The 12,627-nt window shown below is 42.3% G+C and overlaps 1 protein-coding gene across 10 annotated transcripts in view; it reads right to left on the minus strand.

The window, feature by feature from the left end:
• CFAP251 (cilia and flagella associated protein 251) overlaps positions 1 to 12,627 on the minus strand; it is a 91,653-nt gene that overhangs the window by 67,398 nt on the left and 11,628 nt on the right. For 8 of the 10 annotated variants that reach the window (XR_009181795.2, XR_009181794.2, XR_009181793.2 and 5 more), the window contains 4 exons: positions 5,254 to 5,365; positions 5,003 to 5,083; positions 1,172 to 1,249; positions 448 to 498 (listed from right to left, as the gene is read on the minus strand). Coding sequence is in view for 6 of the 10 variants with exons in the window: in XM_058281334.2 (XP_058137317.1) it covers positions 448 to 498; positions 1,172 to 1,249; positions 5,003 to 5,083; positions 5,254 to 5,365 (322 nt within the window). In the remaining 4 variants the exon portion in view is untranslated. The remainder of the gene's footprint in view (positions 1 to 447; positions 499 to 1,171; positions 1,250 to 5,002; positions 5,084 to 5,253; positions 5,366 to 12,627) is intronic. The other 2 variants (XM_058281336.2, XM_058281335.2) reach the window with 1 other exon arrangement.

Raw genomic sequence — 12,627 nt, forward strand, 5'->3', positions numbered from 1 at the left:
TAAGGAGCTTTTCTTATGACAGTAATTTTTTCTCCGTAACATTTTATTTATTTATTTATTTTTAGATTTCTTTATTTCTGCTCCCCTCCCTTGCTGTTTTGGCACCCACCATCTGCTTTCTGTGTCCATTTGCTTGTCTTCTGTGTCTGCTTGTCTTCTCTTCAGGCAGCACTGGGAACCGATCTTGGGGCCTTCCAGAGTGGGAGAGAGGTGCTCAATCTCTTGAGCCACCTCAGCTCCTTACCATACATTTTATTTTTAACAATATTCCTGTTACTTTCAACTGATACTTCAATATGGATAAAGGACACAAATAGACATTTTCAGATTATTTCCCAATGATCTGATATGAAGACATACAAAGAGAAGCCCAGAGCAACTCAGCTTGCATACATATGTTTATTCTCACCAAAATGTGGTATTTATAAATGCAACAGACATACTCACTTTTCCTGTTAAAAGTGGAGCACTGTGTACAAGTACATTTCTCTCTTCCTGCTGATAAGTACAGAAAAAATAATCACTGCTAAAAAAAGACCTGGTTTCCAAAAGAAGAACTACATAATAACAAAATAAAAACAAATGCATCTGAACAGGGTCAGAGCTTTGTAATTTCTACAATTAAGAGGACCTGCTACCTCTGGAAACATCTAGAAGTGTTCTGAAAGAAAAGCAACACATTAAGATATGTCACAAAAATTGTGACTTTCAGTGGTGGTTAATGCAAATTTGAATTCTACATTTATAAGGCTTTACTTTAATAAATACCTGAAGTAATGAATATCACTGAAACCCAGCGATTCAATGTTTTTTAATCTCATGATTTTGCCCCAGGCCAGTATATATATCTCTGATCTGTTTGCTAAATTGTTTTCTAAAAGGGAACAAAGTCCAATATTTTAGATTTTAGAATTTAGACCTGATAATACATCCAAAAAGTATTTGCTTCATTACTTTAAAAGTTAAATGAAAATTAAATATCTGCTTCTGATTTAATATGCTAATTTCCAATGGAACTAAAAGAAATATTATAATTACATTAAAAACATTTTAATATGTATTCACTGCTTCCTAAGTAAAATAAACACTATAACGCTAAATTACGAAAACCTCAAAGAATAAGCATACACCTGAAGTCATATTTAAAACACATGAAAATATTTCTACTTACCCATGAATAATATATTGCTTGTGTTTTACTATTGCTCACCAGTTCTTTATTATTTGTTGGATTAAAAGTAAGGTAGTTCTGAAATATAAAGGATGGAAATGTATTACATTATAATTAATTTTCTGTTTCTGTCTGGTTAAGTTGAATATTAAAATTAACTAATATGTTTAATTAAAATAAATAACTGAGAGGTAATATAAAACAAAAGGAATATGGCATTTGGTAAGCAATAGGAATATAATTTAAATAATGATTGTCAAAATTAAAAGTCCCAAACATCTTCTTTTTCTAGTCTTTATTATAATTCATCATCTATAAATTGGAACAAGCAAAACTTAACCAGTATTTACCAATAACCTTTATTCTTTGTCCTGCTGTGAACACATTCCTAAAATAAGCAGGGCCACAAGGGATCTTGGAATAAATGCAAAATATTGAAAGGGGATACTGGTTCCTGCCAAGATGGTGGACCAGCCTGGGTTGCTGGTTTCCCTCCCAAAAATCAGCCCAGCAGAAACTATACATGCATGGGAAACATAAAATCCAGAAACTAAACAACGATAACAACAAAAAGTGAGAAATCCCTGGGGAGACTTGTCCTGAAATGGTGTGTGGATGGGAAGTAGGTGCCTGCAGCCTGAGACCAAGGGCTGTCAGAGGTAGCACCGTGAAACAGGCTAGAGAAAAGCTTTCTAACTTCCATGCCTGTTCTTTAACCATCCCTACATCTCTTCTTTGCTTCACTGCAGTAGGGTAAATGACCAATGCCAGTGTCTGAGAATTCATATTAGGATAATACAAAAACCTGGATGGGTGAGGAATTGATAAAAGTAGGTGCATGTAATGAAAATGTTCTAACAGTGACTGAAGTAAAGAATGCACAACTATTTGATTAGAGCAAATACCACTGCCTGTACACTTTGGATGAATTGTTTGCTTTATTAATATGTATCAATAAAATTGATTAGTTTTTTTTTTTAAAGCAGGTTCAGGGACCACAAAAACTGAAAATAAGCCTCAAGTCAGCTCTATCTTCAATTAGATTAAGAAGATCTACCTCCAGCCGAATGCTTGTCAGAAGCAAAAGTAAGATGTCTTTGGTGGAAGTTATCATCCTGAACCTCAAGTTATCTCCATGTTCTTTAAATATAATATTGGGCATTCAATGAAAAATAATAAGGCACATGGAAGAGATACATCCAAATGACTGAAGCCAAGAGGGAGAAACAATCAACAAAAAGAGACACACAGAAGATGTAGATATTGGAGTTATCAGACATAGGTATGAAAATAACTGTTATTAATATGAGAAGGAAAATAGAGGACAGGATGCGGAATTTCAGTCTCATAATAATCGGGGGATAGATGTTGAGAGATGGATGGAGGAATCAGATTATGCCTTGTAGGCCACAATAAGGAGTTTCGATTTTATTCTAAGCACAACAGGAAGTCATTGAAAGGCTATAAGTAAGGGAGTAACATCATCTGTTACATGTATTTTAAAAATATCACTCTGACCGCTGCAGGAAGATTGTTAAGGGATAGGGCAAGAGTGAAAGCAGAGAGACCAGTTGGGAAGATGTTTAAGCACGCAGGTGGTGGAGGAAATGGAAAGGAGAGGAGGGATTCAGGATATCTCTTGGGAGTAAATAGTGCTTAAAAGTCTAAGAATGGATGAGAATAACCAAGAAAATTATAGCAAGAAGAAGAAAAAAGAAAGAAAAGGAGGAAGAGAAAGAAGAACCCACAAAAAAGATTTAGAAAGAATGTGGGCTAGCATGGAAGGTGTCTTCTAAGCCCACTAGGAAGTGTGCAGCTGCTGTTGAGAGGAAGAGTAAAAAGAGGATTTAGCAATGCTCATTTGCTTTGGGAACACCAGTGACATGACAAGCACAGTTTCAGTTGTGTCATGTTGGGTTGGGGGGTGTGGAGGGTGGTGGAAGACAGATGAAAAGGCCAAAAATGTGTAACAATAGGAGGGTTAAATAAGTTGTGTTATACTTAAACAATGGAAAACTATACAGTGAAAATGAAGGAATCATAGCCCAAGAATCGATATGAAACAAGGCGAGGAAGTGAAGCATTCATATGAATCCAAATATTCAAAAGTCAAAGAGAGACAAAACTAAATCAGATTGTATTGAGAGATACATCCATCAGTGGAGAAGAGTGTGCAGCTAAACAAGGAAATGTATAGCACAAAATTTGGTAAAGTGGCTAACTTTAGGGAGGAAAGAGGGGTGAGGTTGAGGAGGGGCACAAAGAGGGCCTCTAGGGTATAGGTAAGGTTCATTTCATGGTCTGGTTTAATCCATTTTGTTTTCTTCTTTAAAATGTACACATCTGCACTATTTCACAATAAAAATATTAAGAGAGAAATATTTCTTGAAAAAACAAGTAAATGAGAGATGAGGAAGTCGAAAAGAAAGTTAAACTGAGAAGTTTAACTATGAAGAGGAACACAGAACAGCAGCTGGAAGGAGATGTGGGGTTAAAGGGAGTCCTTAAAAGATAGGAGCTAGTAAAGACAGCGGTCTGGAGGAGGGTGGGGGATAGCTACAGAGGAGGGCCCTGAGTTAGGGCTGGGAATGGGATCCAGCCCAAGGAAGGGGGTGAGGTTAAAAGCAGTTAGAGGCTTGGCAGAATGGGAATGGGCCACATTTGTAGCTGACGGCTCCCATTTTCTCAATGAAACATAAGAAAGGTCATCAGCTGAGAGTGCGAGGAGGGTCTGTGGGAGGTGTGAAGAGAAGGTGAGAAGCTGATGTCTCTGGAAGCAAAAGACAGTCACTAGAAGAGCCAGGCAGTGCCAAGAGCTCATTTGAAACATCTGACTAAACACAAGAAAGATGAATCAGCTCCATTGGGTGTTTTTCTCCAGACACTTTCCACCTGCTTGGGCACAGGCACGGAGAAGGCCAGTGGTGGAGTTCCTCCAGAGTGGTGCTTCTGCATGGCTGTCCAACAGAGCTTTCCACGATGATGGAAACATTCTAGAATCCATGCTTCCGATACGGTTGCCCCTAGCCGCGAGTGTCTATGAAGTACTTGAAATGTGGCTAGTGCAAGCAAGGAACTTAATTTGAAGTTTTACTTAATTTTTTAATCAGTTCAAATGTAAATAGCTGCGAGTGGCCAGCGGCCACCGTATCCAACAGTGCAGCTTTAAGAAGGAACCTTTTTTTTTGAAGGGTGGGGAATGTTATGGGGAGGAGAGAAGATGGGCATAATGAGATGTGCTCAGCTGAGTTCTGGCCACTGGGGAGCCACCTCTGCTTGAGCTCTAACTCCTGCCAGCTACAGATGCATGTATCACGGTGCCTGCACGGGAGGTGCGAGGACAGATGAGACAGTGCAGAAGAGCAGAGGGCGGGGACGTGGGAACTCAGGAGACCTGGCACAAGCTTTCTGGGTATCTACAACACGTCACCTCATATAAACAGAGAATCATTATTATTATTATTATTTCCCTATGCACCTCACAAATTAGTTATAAAGTTAGAAGCAGTTAATCACATGCTTCTGGTGAGTGAATACAGACAAATTATTTCATAATTCCGAGAAGCAGTTCACAGATATTACTACATCCTAGCATGAATCCATGGATTATGTGAGATAATCTATGCAAAGAATTGAGCAGAACCTGGCACATGGTAAGTGTTCAATAAATATTAGCTATTGTTATAAAAAATCAAATGAGATCATGGGTGGAGAAGTGTTTACAAAAAGCACTACTGCACCATAACAAGACTCCACTGAAACGAAAAGCAGATTCTGACCTGGCGTCAGTGTGAGTTCAGGATGGTCTTTGTAGGTTCGAGGTGAACTCACCTGGAAACCATATTCTTTGTTAAGGTCCAGTGTGCAGGCAGGCTTTTCCACAGCTAAGGTCCACTTCCAGATGCAAATTTGCTGCAGGGAAATATATCGGCAAGAGAAAGAGAAATGAGGTCTCTGTAGATTGCCGAAATAACTTTCTGTTATCATGATAACACCATCACTTCGCTTAACTCTGTAAAGGCTAACGAAGGCAAGTACCATGAGCCAGGCCACAGGAGCCTCTGACTCCAGAAGGCTCTTACCTGGACCTCAGCATCTGAGATGGTGGCCAGATACTTGGCATCACGGGTGATGGCTATTGCCCTGATGCCGCTGTCTTTGGGGCAGCTGTCAAATATTGTGTGCACGGGAATCCTGCAAAACAGGAGATGGAGGCGGGAGCTGAGTTATATCTTTTTTTTTAGATTTATTTATTTATTTTATTTATTTCTCTCCCCCGCCCCCAGTTGTCTGCTCTCTGTGCCCATCTGCTGTGTGTTTTCCTGTGACCACTTCTATCCTTATCGGCGGCACCAAGAATCTGTGTTTCTTTTTGTTGCGTCATCTTGTGTCAGCTCTCTGTGCATGCGGTGCCATTCTTGGGCAGGCTGCACTTTCTTTCGCACTGGGTGGCTCTCCTTACGGGGCGCACTCCTTGCCGCGCATGGGGGCCCTCTATGCGGGGACACCCCTGCGTGGCACGGCACTCCTTGCGCGCATCAGCACTGCACATGGGCCAGCTCCACACGGGTCAAGGAGGCCCGGGGTTTGAACCACAGACCTCCCATGTGGTAGGCAGATGCCCTATCCATTGGGCCAAGTCCAATTCCCTGAGTTATATCTTGTTTCCCAGAGGAGCCCAGGGGAAGTGGGAGCTCAGCTCAAACCGTCCAGAAACATTACAACTCAGGGCACCACAAATGTGCTGTTTGTTCTCTTTGTGAACTCCCATCTCTCACTCATTTATATTGAGTGTGCTGATCCAGTGCCAGGCATGACGGTTGCAAATATGAAAAAAGATGACTAGGACAAAATGGCCCAGCTCTCAGGAATATTGGCACTGTCCTACGTAAGCAGGAATGTAAATGAGTACTGCCTTTCAGACAGTCATTTAGCTGTATCTATCAAAATTAAATGTACATGCCCTATGACCCACCAATCCCACTTATACAACTTTATACCAGAGAAATAGTAGCAAAAATAAACAGAGATAAATGTAAATTCATGTTCATTGTGGCACTGTTCTAACTGCAAAAAATCTGGGAGCAACATAAATGTCCATTAACAGGGAAAAGAGTTAAAGAATATTATGACACAACTATATAATGAAAAACTATGCTGTCTTTAAAAAGAATGAGGGAAAAATAAATAAATAGAAAGAAAAATAAACAAAAAGAATGAGGTAGGGGAGCAGATATAGCTCCAGTGGTTGAGCACCTGCTTCTCATGTATAAGGTATAGGATTCAGTACCCAGTACCTCCTTAAAAAAAAAAAATAAGGTAGATCTGGGAGAGAGACCAAAACTTTGTGGGTAAAGAAAACAAAACAAATTGCAGAACAGTATACACAGCATCATACCATATTATATATTCTCCGTATATGTGCATATATGTATATGTATGTATGTATGTTCTTATATGTAAAGAAAAAGGCCTGGAGGAGACTCCAAACTGTAAAACAATAGTTCCTCTGGAGATGGGGTTTGAGTGGCGAGGGGCTTTCTTTTTGGTTTCTGTATTGTGCCACTGGCAAGACTTTAAACTGAAAGATTCAGATAAAACCCTTGACACACACAGAATTTAATTAGATGATGATTAAACATCTAAGAGAGTCAAAGAAATACACGGAGGCAATGATGGAAGGAAGCTATATCCTTGGTGGTTCTGCGGGCTGCCACTAGAAGAGAAGAATGGATAGCAAAAAACTAAGTCAGGTTCATGGCTACCCCATTTGTTTTCATTATACATTCCTCGTTATACCAACTATAAACAGGCCTCAGCAAGCCACATCAGTGTCCCAACTGCCTGGAACCAAGTGTGTTTCCCAGTTAAGAAATTTCATCCAACTGAGAAGTATCTCCCAAAATTCACCAGGGAAGGCAAGCCCCAGATTCTGTGTCATTTAAGAAATTTGTGTCATTTAAGAAGTTTCATCCAACTGAGAAGAAGCTCCCAAAATTCACTAGGGAAGGCAAGCCCCAAGTTGCTGATATTGACATAATGGTATCCTTAGTGGGAAAGTGTATCTTGCTCCTGGGGAAATTTAGAATTAAACAGGAAGAAGAGAATGTCAGGCCTGGACTATTAATATATGTGATTGGGAATTTGTTCCTTTTTTAGCAATGAAGATTTGACTTAGAGTATCTAACAAACTAGATTTATGATTTTAATCTAAAACATATAGTTTTTAATTTGATTTTAAACTGAAATTCCATTCGTTTTATAAAGAATATTAGAACACAAGAGAACTTAAGATTTGCCATACTTATGTCTCATTTAATAGATTTACAGGAATTACTTAAGTACTTATGAAGGATTTGTTCATTAGACACCTAAAGAATTTAAAAACGAAACCGAATGTATTAAATTTCTAAATGTAATTTTAAATGCTTAAAATGAGTTAATAACCAAATTTATAAATGAGGCCAAACAATCAAAGCCCCAAAAGGCAACTGCAAAAACTTGCTAGATTTATAAATAGAATTTGCAAGTCAAATTAAAAAGTTTAAAGAAGAACTATGGTTTGTTTTTTGAGGTACCAGGGGCTGCAGATTGAACCCAGGACCTCAAAATGTGGGAAGCCAGTGTTCAACCACTGAGCCACATCAGCTTCCCTGAGTTGGGTTTTTCCTTTTGTTTTGCTTGTTCTCTGTTTGTTGTTGTTTAGGAGGCACCAGGAACCAAGCTCAGGACCTCCCGTGTGGGAAGCAGGTGCTCAACGCTTGAGCCACATCTGCTTCCCAGAACTATGGTTTTTTTTGTTGTTGTTTTTTAGATTTATTTTTATTTATTTCTCTTCCCATCCCCCTGTTGTCTGCTCTGTGTCCATTTGCTGTGTATTCTTCTGCATCCACTTGCATTGTCAGGCGGCACTGGGAATCTTTTTGTTGCGTCATCTTGCTGTGTCAGCTTTCCCTGTGTGCGGCGCCACTCCTGGGCAGGCTGTGCTTTCTTTCACGCAAGGCGGACTCCTTGTGCATAGGGTACTCCTACATGGGAGCGCCTTACGTGGCATGGCACTCTTTGCACGCAGCAGCACTGCGCGTGGGCCAGCTCACCACACGGGTCAGGAGGCCCTGGGTATTGAGCCCTGGGCCCTCCATATGGTAGGTGGACGCTCTATCAGTTGAGCCACGTCCACTTCCCAGAACTATGGTTTTTAATGTCACTTTAGTAAGGCAACTACTACTTAAAAAACCAAAAAGCCTCCAAATAATCTTCTCTGGATCTCAAGGTAGACTTTGGTATATCATAAAACTCATTACATGTGCTCTACTTTATAATAAAAAAAAACAAGAACAAAACTCCCTTCCCTCAAGTTGCTCCTTGTCTAATGGTGGAGACAGTGTTATAAACAAGAATAAGGCCCTGTCATATGCACTGCCCAGGGCAGGGCCGGCTCTGCCTGGGTGGGGAGCTGCCAGGAAAGGCTTCAGAAGTAAAGACATAACTGAAGGACTCATCCTTCCTACCTGCAGACTGTGCTGTTTGAGGTAATAAACTTCCTTCATTGTTTTTTTCCTACCAGGCATGAAGGCAAAGGGCATTTCACTCCCTGGACATCCATGTGGCCATGGTGCAGGGGACATATTCCTGAACGGATGCTGATTTGGCAACAAAGAGCCTCTCAGGGGTTTTAAGCAGGGGAGTGACACAATCAGATGCACGTTTGGGAAGTCACACTAAAATGTTGTAGTGAGAAAAACCTCATGATGATATTATATATTTCTACATGTGTGTATGTAAAACAAGAGAGAATGTTTTAGAAGGCAACACACCAAACAACGACTGTCGCTACGAAGAGGACTAGGATTGGAGACAGTAGCCAAAGGAGACTTTGGTTTTTCAAAATGCATGTTTCACTGCAAGAAGAAAGATCATTTAGGAGATTGTTGCAATAGCCCAGGCAAGAGATGATGGGGTTGGATTCCATGGGGCTGGGTTCAGGAGTTATTTGACAGGTCGATGCAACAGGATTTGGGGATACTTTAGCAGGAGGCGCCTATGGGGCTTCCAGGTGGAATGCTCTCCAACAGCTTCCTCGTCAGTAGAAAGGAAACACTGAGCTAGTCTAGGGCTACTAAGAAAATATGAAGGCAGTATTTTCAAATCCTGGATCTGTCCTTCCTAGCAGAGTAACAGCAACAAGAGCCTCCTCACCACTTCGGGCCACATCTAAGGAATGGCTACAGGAAGGTGAGACTGAGAGAGAGACAGGAAGCAGGCCAAGAGTCAGGGGGATGTGATCGCAAAGGAGCCAAAGGAAATGAAAAGCATCAAATGCCACTGGTCGGGCAAGCAAGATTAGGCTCAGGATCAGTAATGTGGAGGTACGGAGGATACGGAGGACGTGGGTCCTGGGCGAGAACAGTGCCTGTGTCCCTAGTCTCCACAATGTTAGAGATAACATTTTCCTAAACTTTAAATATATATATATACATATTTTAAAAGATTTATTTATTTCTCCCTACCCCCTCATTGTTTGCACTGCTCTGCTCTCTGTCTCTGTTGTGTGCTCTTTGTCTGCTCGTCTTCTTTTTAGGAGGCACTGGGAACCGAACCCGGGACCTCCCATGTGGGAAGGAGGTGCCCAATCGCTTGAACCACCTCCACTCCTTGCTTGTTGTACCTCTCATTGTGTTTCCTCATTGTGTCATCTCATTGCATCATCTTGTTGCATCAGCTTGCCTTGCCAGCCCGTCACGTCAGCTCACTGTCTTGCTCGTCTTCTCCAGGAGGCACTGGAAACTGAACCCAGGACCTCCCAAGTGGTAGGCAGGCACTCAACTGCTTGAGCCACATCCACTTTCCTCCCTAACCTTCTTGTCCATCTGGATTCACTTGCCTCCCTGACTCCACACCCAACCAAGGTCTTACACCTTTTTAATACAATTTTATTGTGATAACAAATACATAACATAAAACTTAACCATTTTAACTCGTTTTAAGACTACAATTCAATGGCATTAATTACATGTACAATGTTGTGCTACCATCACCAGCATCTATTACCAAAACTTGCTCATTACCCCAAACAGAAACTTTGTCACCATTAAGCAATAACTGTCCCATACCTCTCACTTAACATGATGTTTTCAGGACTCATCCATGTTATTAGCACTTTGTTCATTTTTAGGGCAGAATATCATTCTATTATCTGGACAGACCATATTTTGTTTATCCATTCATCTGTTGATGGACACTTGGGTTGTTTCCACCTTTTGCTACTGTGAATACTGCTGCTGTGAACACTGGTGCTCAATGACCTGTTTGAATTCCTATTAGGGCCTTACACTCTTGTCAGTTAGACTAGCGCTGCTCTCTGGGCCCATGGACTCAGAAAGAAAATCCACGTAAGAGCATCTACCACGGGCCAGCTTCCCTGTCTTTGGGTCGCCACAGTAATCCTGTGAGGTGGGTTGGTGATATCCTCACTTTTTCACGAATGGAAAGTCACTTAGCTTCCCTGAGCCTCCAAGTCACACAGGGAACAAATGGCAGAGCTGGGACAGAAGCCGGGGGATTGCAGAGCCTGCCCCTGGCTCCCGGCCATGCTGCCCCTCTGGAGTCCCCAAGCTCCCACCCCCCCCCTTCCATTTCTCCTCCCCCCGCCAGCCCCCTCAGCCCACCCTCTCTATCCTGGGGCCTGCTCTGCTCAGCACCACTTGACGCAGCATCACCACTGCTGGCCGAGCCACTGTCCTCAGTCAGGCCCGCCCCGCTCCTCGTTGATGGTGTTTTCCTTTCACTTGGGGTGGTTCTCCACTGTTTCTCCACTGAAGACATCAAGCCATGTCCCACATTTCAGATTCCCAGCACCATTCCCAAATATCCTCAACAAGTAAGCCCGCCTCCTGCTTTAGACCTTCACAGTGATGTGCTCAGCTTCACAGTCTCCCCCGACGGCTTGTGTATCTTCTAGCCCAGCGCTTCTCAAACTGTCTGGGGTGAAGAACTGTTTACTTTTACTTTTTTATTTCTATTTTTAAATTTAAATTTTAAATTTAATACAAAAATTTTCACACTTAATATTTTATATTTTAATTTTATAGTTTTTATTATATTTTTATTTAAAGTTTTTAATTTCAGGACTACTTTTTTTACAATAGACAATTTTTTTAGAAACCTTTAGATTTACAGAAAAACTGAGCATAGGCTAATGCTTTTATCAAATAAAAACGTCACTGCAATGTCCAATCGCTGGAAAAGTCCCTACAGGCTTCCTCTCACCTGTCCTTCACGGTCCCCCCAGGACAGTGCCTGCTGACAGGCCAGGCCAGTCTGGGGACCACACTTTGAGTAGTACTGCTCTGGCCCACAGAAATCCCACCATTCCCTCCCTCATTCTGGCCTTTTTGACAGAGGAAGAAGGCAAAAAAAAAAAAAAATGACCTTGAGGCCAGAGGTCCTGTGGCCAGAGTTGAACAAGCAGATAGCAGGAGGGGAGGGAACCGCGCTCTGGACCTGGCCGTGCGCGCTGGGCTGGCCTCCCCGGGAGCTGGCTGAAACGAGCACGGTGTTTGCTCCAGTTAAGAAGCCTCCTGCCCCTCGTTTCCAGACTTCAGTGTGTGTCGAAAGGCTACGACAGCTTCATCATGAGAAAAACATCCAACTCCAATAGAGGGGCCACCTACAAAATCGCTGGCGATGGGAAACGGACTTTGGCCCAGTGGTTAGGGCGTCCGTCTACCATATGGGAGGTCCGCGGTTCAAACCCCGGGCCTCCTTGACCCGTGTGGAGCTGGCCCATGCGCAGTGCTGATGCGCGCAAGGAGTGCCGTGCCACGCAAGGGTGTCCCCCGCGTGAGAGCCCCACGCGCAACGAGTGCGCCCGTGAGGAAAGCCACCCAGCGTGAAAAGAAAGAGCAGCCTGCCCAGGAATGGCGCCGCCCACACTTCCCGAGCCGCTGAGGACAACAGAAGCGGACAAAGAAACAAGACGCAGCAAATAGACACCAAGAACAGACAACTGGGTGGGGGGGGGAATTAAATAAATAAATAAATCTTTAAAAAAAAAAAAATCGCTGGCGAGTCCTCCTCAAAACTGTCAAGGTCACCAAAAACAAGGGAAGTCTGAGGAACTGTCCCAGCCAAGAGCGGCCTAGGGAGACATGACAACTTACTGTCACGTGGGGTCCTAGACGGGAGCCTGGAGCAGAAGGACATAAAGGGAAGACTAAGGAGAGCTGAATAAACTATGGGGACTTTTGTTAATATTCCACCAGTATGGGTTTATTAATTTTAACAGATGCAAAATAAGAATGTGAGCTGTCAATAATAGGATATACCGGAACCCTCTGTATTATTGCCTCAGTTTTTCCGTACCTGAAAGTGTTCTTAAAAAATAAAAATCCGGTAATAAAAATTTTTAAATACTCTGAGCAGGGGGAGTCGTTGGAAGTGCAAACAGCTGAAGC

Source organism: Dasypus novemcinctus, chromosome 19, assembly GCF_030445035.2.
Source record: "Dasypus novemcinctus isolate mDasNov1 chromosome 19, mDasNov1.1.hap2, whole genome shotgun sequence".
Lineage (NCBI taxonomy): Eukaryota > Metazoa > Chordata > Mammalia > Cingulata > Dasypodidae > Dasypus > Dasypus novemcinctus.